Consider the following 22,581-nt stretch of genomic DNA (forward strand, 5'->3'; position numbering starts at 1 on the left):
GGTCCTCTGGGACGCGCCTGGAGGGTCCGGCTCAGGGAGGGAGTAGAACCAACAACCCGGCGGCTCAGCTGCTGTTTTTACAGCAAATTAATTTGTCAGACTGTTGCTGTTCAAAGCTCCCTGGTCAGCCTCTCTCCGGTAATTATCGCTTAATTAGCGGCGCAGAGCAGATGTCGGAGGACCGCGCCGTCAACAAATGCAGCACAGGAGGAGAAGAAGAAGAGGATGAAGAGGAGGATGAAGAGCAGGATGAAGAGCAGGACGGAGCAGGACGGAGCAGCCGGCGGCTCCTCTGAGGCTCGGCGCTACAGGGAGCCTCCAAAGATCAAAACGGACATTTTTCCTGCGTTTTGGCTGCGCCTGAACGCCTCTTCAAGCGTCCAGGTCTGGATCCAGAACGTCCAAGTTTTCCTTCACAGGTTGAATTCTGGGAAATTTAGTCCATGAATCAGTGGTGACTGTGGAGCCGCAGCAGGCCTCCGGGTCCTAGTCCAAGCCCAGTGAGTGGGCTGTAATTGGGTGTTTTATGGGTGGAGTGTGTGCAGGCGGTGCTGTTGGTGCAGGTGGTGCTGTTGGTGCAGGTGGTGCAGGTGGTGCTGTTGGTGCAGGTGGTGCTGGTGCTGGTGGTGCAGGTGTTGCTGTTGGTGCAGGTGGTGCAGGTGGTGCTGGTGGTGCAGGTGGTGCTGGTGGTGCAGGCGGTGCAGGTGGTGCTGTTGGTGCAGGTGTTGCTGTTGGTGCAGGTGGTGCTGTTGGTGCAGGTGGTGCTGTTGGTGCAGGTGGTGCTGTTGGTGCAGGTGTTGCTGTTGGTGCAGGTGTTGCTGTTGGTGCAGGTGGTGCTGTTGGTGCAGTGGTGCTGTTGGTGCAGGTGGTGCTGTTGGTTGCAGGTGTTGCTGTTGGTGCAGGTGTGCTGGTGCAGGTGGTGCAGGTGGTGCAGGCGGTGCTGGTGGTGCAGGTGGGCTGTTGGTGAGGTGGTGCAGGTGGTGCAGGCGGTGCTGGTGGTGCAGGTGGTGCTGTTGGTGCAGGTGGTGCAGGTGGTGCAGGCGGTGCTGGCGGCCGGCGCGGGTGTGTTTTGTTCATTTGCGGCTCTAATTGAGTGAGAGTGGAGGATCAGAGCGCCGCTCTCAGCCAGAGTGTGTGAGCGCTTTTAATGAGCGCCGCTCTCCTAACGAGGCGTTCCCGCCGCAACCGAAGGCGAAGCCAGGCGGCGACACCTCCAGTCGCTGGCGAGCGGCGCTAACGAGGCGGCGGCGCTAACGAGGCGGCGGCGTCCGGCGGTCCGTCAGGAGAGCTGACATGAAACCAGTCAGGACCAGTTAACCAGTCCAGTTGAACCAGTGTCACTGGACCGACCTGAGCCGTCTGAATTATTGATCATCAATATTTGCTCTACAAGCTGCTAATCAACAGGTCGTCGCTAGGCAACCAACGTTTGGGGGAGCTGGAAACTGCTGTTGCTAGGCAACCACAGAGCGAGAGTTGAAGTCGGTGAGAAAATTAATTTAAATTATTGTTCAGTTTGTTGATCCTCCACCTCATGATCTGGTTTTCCTGCTTGGAAAACAAAGATGATCAATGAATGATGTGATTAAACACTTTTTATCAAAGGACCTGAAATGATTTCTGTCCAGATTTATGTGAAATAACTGGGTTGGTCGGTTAGAGCTGCACACAGAAACACTTTGATTTAAAGAAGAAACATCCCATGTGGAGAGCAGCAGGTCCTAAAGTCAGAGTGATGATCCTACAGCTCAAGGTCAGCCAGAGGTCAGCCGGAAGTCAGCCGGAGGTGAGCCAGAGGTCAGCCAGAAGTCAGCCGGAGGTGAGCCAGAGGTCAAAGTGAGCCGGAGGTCAGCCAGAGGTCAGCCGGAGGTGAGCCAGAGGTCAGCCAGAGGTCAAAGTGAGCCAGAGGTCAGCCAGAGGTCAGCCAGAGGTCAGCCGGAGGTCAGCCAGAGGTCAAAGTGAGCCGGAGGTCAGCCAGAGGTCAGCCAGAGGTCAGCCGGAGGTCAGCCAGAGGTGAGCCAGAGGTGAGCCAGAGGTCAGTCAGAGGTCAAAGTGAGCCAGAGGTCAGCCGGAGGTCAGCCAGAGGTGAGCCAGAGGTCAGTCAGAGGTTAAAGTGAGCCAGAGGTCAGCCCCAGGTTAAGGTCAGGCAGAGGTGGGGCAGAAATCAGCCAGAGGTCAGCTGGAGGTCAAGGTCAGGTGGAGGTGAGGCGGAGGTCAAAGTGAGCCAGAGGTCAGCCGGAGGTCAAAGTGAGCCAGAGGTCAGCCGCAGGTTAAGGTCAGGCAGAGGTGGGGCAGAGGTCAGCTGGAGGTGAGGCAGAGGTCAAAGTGAGCCGGAGGTCAGCCAGAGGTTGGCCGGAGGTCAGGTGGAGGTGAAGCGGAGGAGCCTTATGAAGGAGCTGCTAGTGGAGAACAGTGCAGCACTCATTTCTGCACCTTTTATTTCTGGCAGCGGTGAATTAAACACTCATTATGGAGCGGCGTCTGTCAGCATCATCAACCAATGAACACACACGGTTCTGGTCCAGAACATGGCGGGTCAGCAGGATGGAGACAATGTTTCTGCTGCAGCTTCAAATTAAATACATTTCAGTTGTTCAGAAAGTTTTGGCACCAGATCAGTGTTTTGATTTATTTTATGACGGTTTCTGCATAATTTACAGCTGCAATTAAGGATTTCCAATTAAGATGTTTGTTATTATACCATAATTTACAGCTAGAGAACTTACTGAAATAAACTGCTTTACATATGAAGCATAAAGAGAGTGGAAATAAAACAGAAAATCATATTTTAGAATAGATTATCTACTGTTGTTTTGGTCATGTTGTTGCTCCGTAGAATTGGTCTGTAAATAAATGTGCTTATTAAACATCATGTTTCAAGTGGGAATCTGAATATTCCTCATGATGCCGTCGTGTTTTTTGGCCGTGTTGTTGCTCCGCAGAAGCAAAGCGAATAAATCAGGTTGCAGGGAGTGAAAACAAGACGCTGTGCTGTTGTTGGAAATGAAAGCTGACGTGTTTCATGTGAAATGATTAACTCCATAATGAGTCTCTCAGGCTCTCCACGCCAGCAGCAGCACCACAGAAGAAGAGGAGGAGGAGGAGGAGGGCTCGTTTGAAGCCGCCGGGCGCTGAAGGAGCTTTTCGCCGGTTATTACCTCGTCTCCTCTTCAGAACGTGACCCCCCGCTCAGATTACAAACGAGGCCGCGGCGCGGACTCGAGAGGCCGCCGCCGCCGCAGAGCCGTAATTGCCTGATTCGCCGGTCCAGCTCGCCGCCGGTGGCGCAGACGCTCTTTTCTTCCTTCAGACGGCGCAGAGGGGCGGCGGCTCCTCCTAATGATCCGGACCCGGACCCAGGAGAGCCGGCGCTCTAATTCATGTCAAGTGTGTGATTGTGATGAAGGCGGACCAATCAAAGCGCTTCACCTGTTTGATGGGGATGGCGCGCCCGCTGCCGATGCTGTCGGCCCGATTCTCCAGACCTTTCTTCTCTTTGTCCGGATCGCTGGCCTTCCTCGACTGTGGAGCCACAAGACACCATTATCACCACCATCATCATCATCATCATCAGACCGGGTCCGACTGCAGCAGAACCTCCTTCATCTACAGATTCATTAACACGTTGAAACACAATATGGACCTGTAGAACCCAGTAAGAGCGGCTCCACCGGCATCAGCCTTCAAATGAAAGGTTGAAATTAGCTCAAGCGACTGGTTACCATCGGTCACCGCTAACTGCAACGTTAGCTGTGCTAACGCTAAAACACTAGCGATAAGATCACAACAACCAGACACATTATAATCACTCTTCCTGAAGGGACTAACCAGCGATAGCTAATGCTAAGCATAACTTATAAACATTAGCTATAGCTAATGCTTAGCATAACTTATAAACATTAGCTATAGCTAATGCTAAGCATAACTTATAAACATTAGCTATAGCTAATGCTAAGCATAACTTATAAACATTAGCTATAGCTAATGCTAAGCATAACTTATAAACATTAGCTATAGCTAATGCTTAGCATAACTTATAAACATTAGCTATAGCTAATGCTTAGCATAACTTATAAACATTAGCTATAGCTAATGCTTAGCATAACTTATAAACATTAGCTGTAGCTAATGTTAAGCATAACTTATAAACATTAGCTATAGCTAATGCTAAGCATAACTTATAAACATTAGCTATAGCTAATGCTTAGCATAACTTATAAACATTAGCTATAGCTAATGCTTAGCATAACTTATAAACATTAGCTGTAGCTAATGCTAAGCATAACTTATAAACATTAGCTATAGCTAATGCTAAGCATAACTTATAAACATTAGCTATAGCTAATGCTTAGCATAACTTATAAACATTAGCTGTAGCTAATGCTAAGCATAACTTATAAACATTAGCTGTAGCTAATGCTAAGCATAACTTATAAACATTAGCTATAGCTAATGCTAAGCATAACTTATAAACATTAGCTGTAGCTAATGCTAAGCATAACTTATAAACATTAGCTATAGCTAATGCTAAGCATAACTTATAAACATTAGCTATAGCTAATGCTTAGCATAACTTATAAACATTAGCTATAGCTAATGCTTAGCATAACTTATAAACATTAGCTATAGCTAATGCTTAGCATAACTTATAAACATTAGCTGTAGCTAATGCTAAGCATAACTTATAAACATTAGCTATAGCTAATGCTAAGCATAACTTATAAACATTAGCTATAGCTAATGCTAAGCATAACTTATAAACATTAGCTATAGCTAATGCTTAGCATAACTTATAAACATTAGCTATAGCTAATGCTTAGCATAACTTATAAACATTAGCTATAGCTAATGCTTAGCATAACTTATAAACATTAGCTGTAGCTAATGCTAAGCATAACTTATAAACATTAGCTATAGCTAATGCTAAGCATAACTTATAAACATTAGCTATAGCTAATGCTAAGCATAACTTATAAACATTAGCTACAGCTAATGCTTAGCATAACTTATAAACATTAGCTGTAGCTAATGCTAAGCATAACTTATAAACATTAGCTATAGCTAATGCTAAGCATAACTTATAAACATTAGCTATAGCTAATGCTTAGCATAACTTATAAACATTAGCTATAGCTAATGCTTAGCATAACTTATAAACATTAGCTATAGCTAATGCTTAGCATAACTTATAAACATTAGCTGTAGCTAATGCTAAGCATAACTTATAAACATTAGCTATAGCTAATGCTAAGCATAACTTATAAACATTAGCTATAGCTAATGCTTAGCATAACTTATAAACATTAGCTATAGCTAATGCTTAGCATAACTTATAAACATTAGCTGTAGCTAATGCTAAGCATAACTTATAAACATTAGCTATAGCTAATGCTAAGCATAACTTATAAACATTAGCTATAGCTAATGCTTAGCATAACTTATAAACATTGGCTGTAGCTAATGCTAAGCATAACTTATAAACATTAGCTGTAGCTAATGCTAAGCATAACTTATAAACATTAGCTATAGCTAATGCTAAGCATAACTTATAAACATTAGCTATAGCTAATGCTTAGCATAACTTATAAACATTAGCTATAGCTAATGCTTAGCATAACTTATAAACATTAGCTATAGCTAATGCTTAGCATAACTTATAAACATTAGCTGTAGCTAATGCTAAGCATAACTTATAAACATTAGCTATAGCTAATGCTAAGCATAACTTATAAACATTAGCTATAGCTAATGCTAAGCATAACTTATAAACATTAGCTATAGCTAATGCTTAGCATAACTTATAAACATTAGCTGTAGCTAATGCTAAGCATAACTTATAAACATTAGCTATAGCTAATGCTAAGCATAACTTATAAACATTAGCTATAGCTAATGCTTAGCATAACTTATAAACATTAGCTATAGCTAATGCTTAGCATAACTTATAAACATTAGCTATAGCTAATGCTTAGCATAACTTATAAACATTAGCTGTAGCTAATGCTTAGCATAACTTATAAACATTAGCTAGCTAATGCTAAGCATAAATTATAAACATTAGCTATAGCTAATGCTAAGCATAAATTATAAACATTAGCTGTAGCTAATGCTATAATTATTCAGGATTTTGTACATAGATGAAGCTAAATATTTCCACAGTTATCGCTAAAAAAACGTAGCTGTTCTATTAGCAGATTAGCGGCCGTACAGCCACTGTCAACTGCTTTATGGAGAACCAGTGACAGAACCCGGCCTGTTCCTGTGGTTCTGTCTGACCCGAAGCTGAGATGGGAGACTCACGGTGAAGAGGTTGGAGCGGCGTTTGGACTGCTTCCTGACGGGCGTGGGCGTGTTGGCGGCCTGCGGCGCGTCGATGCGCAGCTCCTTCTGGCTGGTGCTCGGCGTGGACGGAACCGACGAAGAGTAGTCGCTCAGACTGCCGCCGCCGTTACTGGTCTGCAACCAGAACCGGAGCAACGAGAGGCCGGGTCAACGCTCACCGTGTGAAAACTGGATAAAGACACAGGAAGGAAGCCGGCGGCGGCGGACCTGGCTGACGTGGACGGCGGACACCTGAGCGGCGCAGACGGACGTGTGACTCGGAGAGTTGGGGAGCGACTTGCAGGGTCCGATGGAGAGCTGCTGCTTCTTCCTGACGGCGACGACCTTCTGCGCAACTGGAGGGCGACGGCAACACAAAGACAACACAAAGACAACACAAAGACAAGGTTAAAGTCCAGGAGGAGTCTGGATCCAATCAACCAGGCAGAAACACCGGGCTCAGGCTAACAGCAGGCAGAGCGAGCCGTCTTCAACCGGGATCTGTAAACCACCATCAGCACTGAGTGTCTGAACAGCTGGGTCTCAGAGTCACCCTCTGCCCCGTCTTCCTCCGTTCAGTCAGAACTCCAGCTGCAGCGTTCTGGGTCAGCTGCAGCGTTCTGGGTCAGCTGCAGCGGGGCTGAAACACGGCTGAGTCCTGACATGATGGTGGCGTCTCTCGGGCGGTTCGGGCGTTTCGGGCCCTAACAGCGTTAATTTTCTGCGGTTGAACCCTGGCTGTGATTCTGAGGCAGCAGAGTTCAGACTTTAGAGACTCCATTATCTCCGTTCCAATAAACTCTGGCCGGCTCCGCCGTCCCCCAGATGAAGCCATTGTTTTAATTGGGCTCGTTAAAGCCCTGGGCTTCGTTAACGAGGAGCCGCTCGTAAACATTTACCTCCAGGTGACTCGGGCCGAGCCAAGGGCAGCGAGAAGAGAGAGCGACCTCGGCGGTCTTTAAAGCGGCCGCTGCGGCGCAGAGAGGCTGTTCAGAACAAAAACAGGCCATGAAAGGAGGCGAGCGATCAGGGCGAGCGATCAGGGCGAGCGATCAGGGCGAGCGCGGCGGCGGATCAGACGCCGCCGCCGCTGATGCTCGGCCGCCGCTGCTGGCAGGCTGTATTTTACTCTGAGGGGCCTTAACAGTTATGATAAGGTTGTGCTAAATATTTAAACTACATGCTTAATACAATTTAACTCTATCCATCAATCTCAGCTCTGCAGTGAGAAGCTGCCATTCCTGCTAATGGACACGTCTCTGATCAGATTTATGGCGGGGCAGAGGGTGAGGCAGAGGGGGGCAGAGCGGGGCAGATGGGGGCAGAGCGGGGCAGATGGGTGAGGCGGAGGGTGAGGTGGACACTGTGGCGTCTCACTCTTCTCACTTCTCACTGCACAGCTGCTTCAGAAGGTCTGATTTATTTCACAGTTCAGGAACCAAAGTGACCAGGATGAGCTGCTCGGGTCCCAAACATCTGGGTGGGAGGAAAATGGCTGACAGCTTTTAAAAATGGATCCAGATTTGGAAAAGAAACAGATTCATTAAAAAAGATGCAATAAAAACATTAAACTACGTTGGTTCTAATTCAGGGTCTCTTATTGTTTCATGTTCATGCCATGCGCTAGCTAGCTTGTTTGTTTACTAGCTTGATATGTTGCACGTTTGCTATCTTACTCGCTACCTTACTTGCTAGCTTGCTTGCTATTTTATTTGCTAGCTACCTTGTTTATCAGCTTGATATGTTGCAAACTTACTATCTTACTAGCTTGCTAACTAGCTTGTTACCTTGTCTGTTTGCTTACTAGATGGTTAGCCCTCCACCTTATTAGCCCTCCACCTTATTAGCCCTCCACTTTATTAGCCCTCCACCTTATTAGCCCTCCACCTTATTAGCCCTCCACTTTATTAGCCCTCCACCTTATTAGCCCTCCACTTTATTAGCCCTCCACCTTATTAGCCCTCCACCTTATTAGCCCTCCACTTTATTAGCCCTCCACCTTATTAGCCCTCCACTTTATTAGCCCTCCACCTTATTAGCCCTCCACTTTATTAGCCCTCCATCTTATTAGCCCTCCACCTTATTAGCCCTCCACTTTATTAGCCCTCCACCTTATTAGCCCTCCACCTTATTAGCCCTCCACTTTATTAGCCCTCCACCTTATTAGCCCTCCACTTTATTAGCCCTCCACCTTATTAGCCCTCCACCTTATTAGCCCTCCACTTTATTAGCCCTCCACCTTATTAGCCCTCCACCTTATTAGCCCTCCACTTTATTAGCCCTCCACCTTATTAGCCCTCCACCTTATTAGCCCTCCACCTTATTAGCCCTCCACCTTATTAGCCCTCCACTTTATTAGACCTCCACCTTGCCTTCTCACTGCCTTGCTAGCTAGCTGACTCATATCCACCCTGGTCTCTATGTCCATATGACTAATATACATGTGTTGTCCGTTGTGTGTGTGTGTGTGTGTGTGTGTGTGTGTGTGTGTGTGTGTGTGTGTGTGTGTGTGTGTGTGTATTGACACACTGGATTCGATCTCCTGGTGATTTCTGGCCTGTATTTATGCATGTGTGGTCATTATAGCTCATTAATGAGCGCTAACGAAGCGTCCAGAGTCTGCACTCCGACACGGATTATAAAGAAGAGTCTCTCACACACACAGCCTGTAAGTGTGTGTGAGATTGAGAGAGAGAGAGAGAAGGGGTTCATGTCGGTGTAATTAAGCTAATTAAATTAGTGCGCTGATGGACGAGAAAGCACGTCGTTGTCACCCCCCGAGTCCCTCACACGGAGGTCACGCTCCGCTCCTCCCCCCACCGACCAGCTTCACTTCACAGGACAGGAAATCAGACACACACAGACATAGAGGACAGACAGACACTGAGGACAGACAGAGGACAGACAGACAGACACTGAGGACAGACTGAAGACAGACAGACACTGAGGACAGACAGACTGAAGACAGACAGACACTGAGGACAGACAGACAGACTGAGGACAGACAGACACTGAGGACAGACAGACACTGAGGACAGACAGACACTGAGGACAGACTGAAGACAGACAGACACTGAGGACAGACAGACTGAAGACAGACAGACAGACTGAGGACAGACAGACTGAAGACAGACTGAGGACAGACAGACAGACACTGAGGACAGACAGACTGAGGACAGACAGACTGAAGACAGACAGACTGAGGACAGACAGACAGACTGAGGACAGACAGACACTGAGGACAGACAGACAGACACTGAGGACAGACAGACAGACTGAGGACAGGCGCTAACAGGACGGGTTACAGACTTTATTCAGGGTTTGGACTAGGCCATCGGCTCCACCAGAACTCTGGTCAGATTCAGTCTTTATGTCAAACAGCCTCTCAGTTACATAATTCAGGTCTCATGAAGGTCTCAGTGGCAACCAGGATGTGGACCTGGCGGTGTGAAGGCGTTTCCTGCCCAGGTAACAGAATCAGCAGTTTTCTGAAGCCCCGCCCCCTGATCGATCGCCGAAGGTCACAGAAATATGAAAACAGCATCGATACGCGCTCATAAATTGTGATTTGATTCTCCATCGACTCACATTTACTAAATGCAGTTTAAATCAGGCGGTTCAGGACGGATCCGTCTCTGCATGAATCCTCCATTAATCATTAATATCAATGGAAACCAATCAGAACCAGAACCGCAGCGTCCTGCAGCCCTCACCACTCAAACAGAAACACCATCAATCCGACTCGTCGCTTTATCACCGAAGCAGCAGGGAAATGACCTGGATCCACGTCTGACTGCAGGACGCAGAAACAGATGGACAGACACGGACAGGACGGACAGGACAGACTCTGAACACGTCAAGACAGAGCGCCACAGAGCGTTCCTCACGCTAAATGTCTCTTTACAGATGGATTCATGTCCAAGAACCCGCCGGCCTCCATGCTGCTAACGTATTAGCCTCATAGCTAGCTTGTTTGCTGGCTACCTCCATCATGGAGCTTTGTGTTTTGATGCTTGGGAATGAATCTAGAATCTAGTAATAAATCTCTATAATCACCTTTCTCTGTAGCAATAATTTCATCAAACCCTCAGTCTGCGCTGATGAAGATTCTTCCACATCTGCATGATGCAGCTGAACCCAACACATAATAAAAATGCTCCAGTTTTCAGCTTCAGGAATCCCCAGAACTACAACATCAAATCGTTCCTGCTATCTTTGCAATCAGCCATCTTGTTTGTATCATTAGCAGCTTCGCTAACCTAATTCCTGTCGGGAGACATTAATTATGTCCAGCTTTCATTTTTGCAACAGTTTTCTACGTAATGAGTTGCATTAAATTATTGGAGGTGGGACGTCAACGCCTTCATTTTGATTCATTATTTACATAAATTTGAACACAATTACATTTTTTTCAAATGTTCCTGAAGCTGATTGGATATAAAATGACTTTGGTCAATCTGATGGTTTTGGAACATAAAAATACATTTGAGCTCAGACTTCTGTTTGTCCAATAGTTCAGCATCCAAAATGTTTTAATTAAAATGTTGATTATTTAATTGATATAAAGTTTGATTAGTTAGATTAAACATTTGAATCCACGAGAAATTATAGCTGCAAAAACCTAGAAAAAGCAGCAAAGATGCAGAAAATTCACTGAACGTGTGGAAACAGAGGCAGATTGCTGTGGTGACACACACACACACACACACACACACACACACACACACACACACACACAGCCCTGCAGGCTGCTGCTGTCCACAGAAACATTAAACTCTTGGTTCTGCTGGATGATTAGAAAACTGATTAATCTGAGATAATGATGAGACAAATACAAGGAGGCAAACACACACACACACACACACACATAAACTCTCTCTCTCACACACACACTCAAAAACTCTCTCTCTCTCTCACACACAAAAACCCTCTCTCTCTCTCACACACACACACACACACACACACACACACACTCAAAAACTCTCTCTCACACACACACTCAGTGGAATAATTAAGAGGATAATCAGGCAGCGTTTAGTCTGCAGTCTTTCCTCCTGAGGCTCTGCAGCGCCGCTCAGAGAGGAAAGGCTGCCCTGCTGGACCAGCGCAGCAACAGCAGCGCTGCTCACCTGGACCAGCCGGTTAATGTTGCCTTCATGGACTCATTTAAAGTAGTAAATTTGACATTTAAAGTTGCTGGGATGAATGTGGTGTTGTTCTACTATTGGGGTGAAGTGAAACCGGATCCGAACCGGAGCCAGGCGGCCGGGTCAGTGAGGACTCTGATGGCTGCGGTCACTTTCAGCGGTAATGTCCGGCCCTTCATCCCCCCCTCCTCATTATAAAAGTTAATTGCGGCCGGTCGGAGCTGAATAGCCGAGCGGCGCCATTTCGCTCCTAATTGCGGAGCGATTAAGAGCCGATGGAGGAAAGTCACCTTCCCGCAGGAGCGGCTTACCGTCCTGGAAGACGCGCTCCACGTTCAGCCCGTAGGTGGCGCACGTCTCATAGTAGGTGCAGCGCTTCAGCTCGTTGGAAAGCTTCCTGGCGCGGCTGTCATCGATCACCCGCGGGTTGGACGAGCTAATGGCGTCTGGAGGGAAACGACCGGAAGAGAAGGTCAGGAGGAGGGGCGCTGGCGCCCTCTGCTGGTGGAAGGGCTTCCACACCGACACAACGATAACAATCCATAAAAATAAAGGATTAAATAGAATGAATAAAAATAAAGGATTAAATAGAATTAATAAAAATAAAGGATTAAATAGAATTAATAAAAATAAAGGACTAAATAGAATTAATAAAAATAAGGGATTAAATATAATAAAAATAAAGTTTTAAATAGAATTAATAAAAATAAGGGATTAAATAGAATGAATCAAAATAAAGGTTTAAATAGAATTAATAAAAATAAAGGGTTAAAAACAGAATTAACAAAAATAAATGATTAAATAAAATTGCATAAAAAATCTAATTAATAAATACAAATAAAATGACTACAATTTAAATAAATAAGCACAAATAAATGAATGACTACATACATTTATAATCAAATAAATAAATTAATAAATTATTGTTTAATGAAAGTTATTAGTTCAAAGAAAATAAATACATTAAATGAATAAATGACTAAGTAGAATAAAAACTTAAGTAAAAATGACTCAAATTTAAATAAAATAAAAAAATGATTAAATAATGAAATAAAAAAATGAATGAATTATGAAATTAAATGGATAAAAGTAGATAATTGTAATTAATAAATGAAATGAAGGAATGATAAAATAAATAAACCAAAAAGAAAATCTCAAATAAAAAATCAGCTGATTGACAACAGATGAAAGCCATTTGTCTTTCTTAAAGAAATTAATTATTAAACGACTATGGTAATGATAAAAAAAACTTAATTACTTAATAGTAAATAAATCATTACATAAATGAAATTAATAAGAAATAAATATAAATCAATAAATGATTGAATGATTAAATAAAATCAATTAAAATAACTCAGTAATCAGGAAGAAGAGCTAACAGAGATGAAAGGCAGTTTTGTTTCTAATTGGATCAGAAACCGACTGGCAGCATGATCTGAAACAGGTGAACTTTAACCTCCAAACAGAACCACTGAGAGTGAAGCACGGCAGTGGCTGCATCATAATGTGGTGAGAGAAATGAGAGAAACTCAGATGTAATACCACCGACCACCACCAGATGGCAGCAGAGGCTCAGACATGAAGCGCATGTGACTCGTAAAGTTTCTGTGTGTGTGTGTGTGTGTGTGTGTGTGTGTGTGTGTGTGTGTGTGTGTGTGTGTGTGAGAGAGAGCACCTTGGGTTCCCACCAGCACCAGCGGCAGGTCAGCGGTGTTCCTGTAGGACGCCAGGCGGCTGTAGTAGTGATAAACCGTCTGGAAGCTGATCTCATCCTCCAGGCTGAAGACGAACACCACGGCGTCTACCCACAGAGCGAACTGCACACACACACACACACACACACACACACACACACACACACACACACACACACACACACACACAGAGAGACACACACACACACACACACACACACACACAGAGACACACACACAGACACACACACACACACACACACACAGAGACACACACACACACACACACACAACAGACACACACACACAGAGACACACACACACACACACAGAGACACACACACAGACACACACACACACACAGACACACACACACACAGACACACACACACAGAGACACACACACACAGACAAACACAGACACACACACACACACACACACACACACACACAGAGACACACACACACACACACAGAGACACACACACACACACACAGAGACACACACACAGACAGACAAACACAGACACACACACACACACACACACACACACACAGACACACACACACACACACAGACACACACACAACACACACACACACACACACACACACACACAGACACACACACACAGACAAACACACACACACACACAGACACACACACACACACACACACAGACAAACACAGACACACACACACACACACACACACACACACACACACACACACACACACACACAGACACACACACACACACACACACACACAGACACACACACACACACACAGACACACACACACACACACACACAGACACACACACAGAGACAGACACACACACACACCACACACACAGACACACACACACACACACACAGACACACACACACACACACAGACACACACACACACACACACACACAGACACACACACACACACACACACACACACACAGACACACACACACACACACACACACCAGGCTGATTTCAACTGAAAAACTTAATGTAAGAAACCAATAATCAATAATCTATCGGTACAGATGATGGAAACCAACCACGTAATAGTCAATAATCATTAACTGCAGCTGAAAAAACAACTCAGTCAGAGCAGAAATGAAGCAAAAATGACATTTTAAAACATGAAACACTGAGTTTTTAATAGAACATAATCAATAAAAATTCATTAGCACATTTGGTTATCAGTTATTAATCACTTAATCTATAAAATGCTCAACAGAAAAGTTTAAAAAAAAATTTGTTATTAAATTTATGGATTAAAATGTTTATGTTCTTATTTTAAAAAGAATGCAATTATTGTTTACAACTTTTAATGTATTCCTATTATATTAAAAAAGTTGAAATAAAATCTGCTGAATGTCAGTTTTTATCCAATTTATGGTAAGAATAATTAATTAATCAATAGTTAAGTCCTTCCTAATAAAGACACACGTCTAAACACAAAACAGGCAGCAGATATATAAAAATAAAATATGTATGTTTGTAATGATACAGCACATATTCCTCATTATACCTTGACACAATATTATATTTTATTGTTTCTTACCTTAAAGCTGTCTCTTAATAAATATTCTTTGCAAATAAATTGCAGATATAAACACCGAGATGTGAAATGGCAGTAATTTTAAGTTGAAACTGTATTAAAAGCTGATTTATAATCAAATGAATGGTTTAAAATCCAGTAATTACCCCGGTGTGAGCTGCAGTACCCACCTGCGCCTCTGGGGGGCCTCCTTCATCCCTGATGAGCAGCAGGTGACTCTGGCCGTCCACCACGATCTCCTTCTTAAAGCGCCCTCCTGCGGCAGAGAGGAGAGCGCAGCAGGGTCACACATGCTGAAAACTGGCGCCCCCTGGCGGAGACAATCAGTATTGTCTCAGCTCTATTAGCTCAGTGCTAAACCAAACTCTGGATGTTCCGCGACCATTTGGAAAAAGATAAAATTTAGACAAATATTTTCAAATTTATAAAAGCGAATTTTAACATAAATTCGCTTTCGTCTGACTTTCGTAATTACATTCCAGATATCTAAAGATTCATTTTGACTAGACAAAACTACATTTTGACGATCCGTAATGGTAATTTAAGATATCTGCATTTCCATTCTGACTAGGGGAATGATAATTCAAGATATCTTCAGTTACTTTTTGACAAGTCAAAATTCCTCTCAAGATGTCTCCAACATTTAAATGCAGAACTTTATGTTTCCTGCACAAAATTGTCCATAAATGCCACAAATTTAGAAAGAGCTCAGCAAAACTTTATAAACTATAAGACTGCTAACGATATCTGCAAAAACAAATCCTGTTTGTTCATTTCTGAACAAAAGCTAAACAAAGCTTTGAAAAGCTAAAATCCATTTTCAACATGAAAGTTGTGCATTTTCAAACATCTTGTTTTGTTTTTTTCTATTTTTCATTGTTTTATTTAACCTTCAAATTGCCACGTAAATCAGTGACGCTTTGACTGGACAGAATGCTAATTCAAGATATCTTAAATAGAAAAGTTGAATAATTCAAGATATCTCTCATTTAGTTTTGTCCAGTCATTTTGCTTTTAAGATATATATCTATGATTTAATTTCCACAAGTCAAACTGCATTTCTCCTATCCAAAATACATTTAAGATATTTTGAATTATGGACTAATTAGAGATATCTTTGATTAGAATTATGACTCATCAAAACTACAATCGAGATATCTTGAATTTACTTTTTGACTAGTCAGAATTTCATTGTGTATTTCAGATGGTCAGTAATTCACTGTAGACATGTTGAACTGAAGTCTCCAGACAACTCAATGGTAAATCTGACGTCATTTTGACTAATCAGAATATAATTAGAGAGATCTTAAATTGCTAAAACGTCTCGTCATAAAACAAGTAGCGATATCTGGAATGTAAGGGCGGCAAAACCGAATTTATGTTAAAACGGCTTGCCATAGGCGTTCCGTCTGATTCCTACTGGACTCAAACCGCCTTCCAGTCAGACCTGAACTGGAAAACTTTCTTTTCTAGATGAGAATGAGGCGTGATTTCATCTAGCTACTGGGGATGAAGATGAGGAAGAGCTGGAAAACGGCGGAGACAACCGCTAGCTAGGCTAACAGTGGGCTGGCTAGGCTAACAATGGGCTAGCTAGGCTAACAGTCGGCTAGCAGCAGCTGGTTGGAGTCAGCTTGAGGTTCTGCAGAACCGGGCGGGTTCCTGAAGTCGCTCTAATGGAAACATTTCAAGTTAAACAGAAACATTTACAGTTCAAACAGAGTTAGGAGGAAATAACTGAAAACAGTTTTCATTTAGCTGGTTTTACTTCACTGAATAAAAATAATCTGACCTTCCTGAGCTTTTTCAATCTCTACTTGTGCTGCGAATTACATGAATGAATATATAAAATCTAAATGAATAAAATGTTTTAAATAAAGCAAAAATATAAAAACAACAAAGTGATTAAAATATGAAGTAAGAAACATTTTTCTGGCTGGTCAGTTTAAGGTTCAGAAAAATTTTATTATTGCGTTTCATCAATAAGACAAAAGAACCGAAAAGAGTCTGCAAAGAGCTGCTGCTAGAACCGACACCATCTGATGGATGGATGATGGATGGATGATGGATGGATGATGGATGGATGGATGGATGATGGATGATGGATGGATGGATGGATGATGGATGGATGGATGGATGGATGATGGACGGATGGATGATGATGATGGATGGATGGATGGATGATGGACGGATGGATGGATGATGGATGGAGATGGATGATGGACGGATGGATGGATGATGGATGGATGGATGATGGATGGATGGATGGATGATGGATGAGGATGGATGATGGGATGGATGGATGGATGGATGGATGATGGATGGATGGATGGATGGATGGATGGATGGATGATGGATGGATGGATGGATGGATGGATGGATGGATGGATGATGGATGGATGATGATGGTGATGGATGGATGGATGGATGATGGATGGATGGATGATGGATGGATGATGGATGGATGATGGATGGATGGATGGATGATGGATGGATGATGGATGGATGAGGAGGATGATGGATGGATGGATGGAGGATGGATGGATGATGGACGGATGGATGGATGGATGGATGGATGGATGGATGGATGATGGATGGATGGATGGATGGATGATGGATGGATGATGGATGGATGGATGGATGATGGACGGATGGATGATGGATGGATGGATGGATGATGGATGGATGGATGGATGGATGGATGATGGATGGATGATGGATGGATGATGGATGGATGGATGGATGATGGATGGATGGATGATGGATGGATGATGGATGGATGATGGATGGATGATGGATGGATGGATGGATGATGGATGGATGGATGGATGGATGGATGGATGATGGACGGATGGATGGATGATGGATGGATGGATGGATGGATGATGGACGGATGGATGGATGATGGATGGATGGATGATGGATGGATGATGGATGATGGATGGATGGATGATGGATGGATGATGGATGGATGGATGGATGATGGATGGATGGATGGATGGATGGATGGATGGATGATGGATGGATGGATGGATGGATGGATGGATGGATGGATGATGGATGGATGATGGATGGATGATGGATGGATGGATGGATGATGGATGGATGGATGATGGATGGATGATGGATGGATGATGGATGGATGGATGGATGATGGATGGATGATGGATGGATGATGGATGGATGATGGATGGATGGATGGATGATGGACGGATGGATGGATGGATGGATGGATGGATGGATGGATGATGGATGGATGGATGGATGGATGATGGATGGATGATGGATGGATGGATGGATGATGGACGGATGGATGATGGATGGATGGATGGATGATGGATGGATGGATGGATGGATGGATGATGGATGGATGATGGATGGATGATGGATGGATGGATGGATGATGGATGGATGGATGATGGATGGATGATGGATGGATGATGGATGGATGATGGATGGATGATGGATGGATGGATGATGGATGGATGATGGATGGATGATGGATGGATGATGGATGGATGGATGGATGATGGACGGATGGATGATGGATGGATGGATGGATGGATGGATGATGGATGGATGGATGGATGATGGACGGATGGATGATGGATGGATGGATGGATGGATGATGATGGATGGATGGATGGATGGATGGATGATGGATGGATGATGGATGGATGATGGATGATGGATGGATGATGGATGGATGGATGGATGGATGGATGGATGGATGGATGGATGATGGATGGATGATGGATGATGGATGGATGGATGGATGGATGGATGATGGATGGATGGATGATGGATGGATGATGGATGGATGGATGATGGATGGATGGATGATGGATGGATGGATGATGGATGGATGGATGATGGATGATGGATGGATGGATGATGGATGGATGATGGATGGATGGATGATGGATGGATGATGGATGGATGGATGGATGGATGGATGATGGATGGATGATGATGGATGGAGGATGGATGATGGACGGATGGATGATGGATGGATGGATGGATGATGGATGGATGGATGGATGGATGGATGGATGATGGATGATGGATGGATGATGGATGGATGATGGATGGATGGATGGATGATGGACGGATGGATGATGGATGGATGGATGGATGGATGGATGGATGATGGATGGATGGATGGATGATGGACGGATGGATGATGGATGGATGGATGGATGGATGATGGATGGATGGATGGATGGATGGATGGATGATGGATGGATGATGGATGGATGATGGATGATGGATGGATGATGGATGGATGGATGGATGGATGGATGGATGGATGGATGGATGATGGATGGATGATGGATGATGGATGGATGGATGGATGGATGGATGATGGATGGATGGATGATGGATGGATGATGGATGGATGGATGATGGATGGATGGATGATGGATGGATGGATGATGGATGGATGGATGATGGATGATGGATGGATGGATGATGGATGGATGATGGATGGATGGATGATGGATGGATGATGGATGGATGGATGGATGGATGGATGATGGATGGATGATGGATGGATGGATGATGGATGGATGGATGGATGATGGATGGATGGATGGATGGATGATGGATGGATGATGGATGGATGGATGGATGATGGATGGATGATGGATGGATGATGGATGGATGATGGATGGATGATGGATGGGATGGATGATGGATGGATGGATGGATGATGGATGGATGGATGATGGATGGATGATGGATGGATGGATGATGGATGGATGATGGATGGATGGATGATGGATGGATGATGGATGGATGGATGGATGATGGATGGATGATGGATGGATGATGGATGGATGGATGATGGATGGATGATGGATGGATGGATGATGGATGATGGATGGATGGATGGATGGGATGGATGATGGATGGATGGATGGATGGATGATGGATGATGGATGGATGATGGATGGATGGATGATGGATGGATGGATGATGGATGGATGATGGATGGATGGATGATGGATGGATGATGGATGGATGATGGATGATGGATGGATGATGGATGGATGGATGGATGGATGATGGATGGATGATGGATGGATGGATGATGGATGGATGGATGATGGATGGATGGATGGATGATGGAAGGATGATGGATGGATGATGGATGGATGGATGGATGATGGATGGATGATGGATGGATGATGGATGGATGATGGATGATGGATGGATGATGGATGATGGATGGATGGATGGATGGATGGATGATGGATGGATGATGGATGGATGATGGATGGATGATGGATGATGGATGGATGGATGGATGATGGATGGATGATGGATGGATGATGGATGGATGGATGATGGATGGATGGATGGATGGATGGATGATGGATGATGGATGGATGATGGATGGATGGATGGATGGATGGATGATGGATGGATGGATGATGGATGGATGGATGGATGGATGGATGATGGATGATGGATGGATGATGGATGATGGATGATGGATGGATGATGGATGGATGATGGATGATGGATGGATGATGGATGGATGATGGATGGATGGATGGATGGATGATGGATGGATGGATGATGGATGGATGATGGATGGATGGATGATGGATGGATGATGGATGGATGGATGGATGATGGATGGATGATGGATGGATGGATGATGGATGGATGGATGGATGATGATGGATGGATGGATGGATGATGGATGGATGGATGATGGATGGATGATGGATGGATGATGGATGGATGGATGGATGATGGATGGATGGATGATGGATGGATGATGGATGGATGGATGATGGATGGATGGATGGATGGATGGATGGATGATGGATGGATGGATGGATGGATGATGGATGGATGGATGGATGATGGATGATGGATGGATGATGGATGGATGGATGGATGGATGATGGATGGATGATGGATGGATGATGGATGGATGATGGATGGATGGATGATGGATGGATGATGGATGATGGATGGATGATGGATGGATGATGGATGATGGATGGATGATGGATGATGGATGGATGATGGATGATGGATGATGGATAATGGATGATGGATGGATGGATGATGGATGGATGATGGATGGATGATGGATGATAGATGGATGGATGGATGGATGATGGATGATGATGATGGATGGATGATGGATGGATGATGGATGGATGATGGATGGATGATGGATGGATGGATGATGGATGGATGATGGATGGATGATGGATGGATGATGGATGATGGATGGATGATGGATGGATGATGGATGGATGGATGATGGATGGATGATGGATGGATGATGGATGGATGATGGATGGATGATGGATGATGGATGGATGATGGATGGATGATGGATGATGGATGGATGATGGATGGATGATGGATGGATGATGATGGATGGATGATGGATGGATGATGGATGGATGATGGATGATGGATGGATGATGGATGGATGATGGATGATGGATAATGGATGATGGATGGATGATGGATGGATGGATGATGGATGGATGATGGATGATGGATGATGGATAATGGATGATGGATGGATGGATGATGGATGGATGGATGATGGATGGATGATGGATGGATGATGGATGGATGATGGATGGATGGATGATGGATGGATGATGGATGATGGATGATGGATGGATGATGGATGGATGGATGATGGATGGATGATGGATGGATGATGGATGGATGATGGATGGATGATGGATGATGGATGGATGATGGATAATGGATGATGGATGGATGATGGATGGATGATGATGGATGGATGATGGATGGATGATGGATGATGGATAATGGATGATGGATGGATGATGGATGGATGGATGATGGATGGATGATGGATGGATGGATGATGGATGGATGATGGATGGATGATGGATGGATGATGGATGATGGATGGATGATGGATGGATGATGGATGATGGATGGATGATGGATGGATGATGGATGATGGATGGATGGATGATGGATGGATGGATGGATGGATGGATGGATGATGGATGGATGATGGATGGATGATGGATGATGGATGGATGATGGATGGATGATGGATGATGGATGGATGATGGATGGATGGATGATGGATGATGGATGGATGATGGATGGATGGATGGATGGATGGATGGATGGATGGATGGATGGATGGATGGATGATGGATGGATGATGGATGGATGATGGATGATGGATGGATGGATGGATGATGGATGGATGATGGATGGATGGATGGATGGATGGATGGATGGATGGATGATGGATGGATGGATGGATGATGGATGATGGATGGATGATGGATGATGGATGGATGATGGATGGATGATGGATGATGGATGGATGATGGATGGATGATGGATGATGGATGGATGATGGATGGATGATGGATGATGGATTGTTTACCTGCATCCACGTCAGCTAGATTATCAAAGCGTCCCAGAAAGCAGCGAGAGAGGAAACACAAAGCAGAGTGAGGTCAGAGGGTGAAGGACATGCAGAGGTCACAAAGAGGTCACAAAGAGGTCACAGAGAGGTCACAGAGAGGTCACAGAGAGGTCACAGAGAGGTCACAGAGAGAGGACAGCAGGCTCAATCATCTGCCTCCTGTTCTGGATACGTTTCCTCCTGGTTTCGGGGTCAGAGGTCGGAGGTCTGGCAGGTTCCCGACCTCTGCTAACGGCAGCGCTGGTCTGTCTGAGCGTCCTGAACTCACCGCGGAGCGGGAAGACCCGCCGGGCCGGCCGCCGCTCCAGAACCAGAATAGTTCTGGTCTGTGGTCCGGCTGCGTTGCCACGGTAACCCTGCGTATTTTTAGAGCGGAGGAATGCGCTTCC

The 22,581-nt window shown here is 44.6% G+C and overlaps 1 protein-coding gene across 1 annotated transcript in view; it reads right to left on the reverse strand.

The window, feature by feature from the left end:
- The window catches only part of LOC129356805 (arf-GAP with GTPase, ANK repeat and PH domain-containing protein 1-like), an 88,933-nt gene that overhangs the window by 60,959 nt on the left and 5,393 nt on the right, over window positions 1-22,581 (reverse strand). Inside the window, 7 exon segments of the mRNA XM_055026354.1 lie at window positions 3,430-3,522; window positions 6,301-6,456; window positions 6,550-6,677; window positions 11,780-11,914; window positions 13,144-13,285; window positions 14,901-14,986; window positions 22,151-22,165. Coding sequence (XP_054882329.1) covers window positions 3,430-3,522; window positions 6,301-6,456; window positions 6,550-6,677; window positions 11,780-11,914; window positions 13,144-13,285; window positions 14,901-14,986; window positions 22,151-22,165 — 755 coding nt within the window.

The sequence above is a fragment of the Poeciliopsis prolifica genome, unplaced genomic scaffold (genome assembly GCF_027474105.1).
Source record: "Poeciliopsis prolifica strain line A6 unplaced genomic scaffold, Auburn_PproV2 SCAFFOLD195, whole genome shotgun sequence".
Lineage (NCBI taxonomy): Eukaryota > Metazoa > Chordata > Actinopteri > Cyprinodontiformes > Poeciliidae > Poeciliopsis > Poeciliopsis prolifica.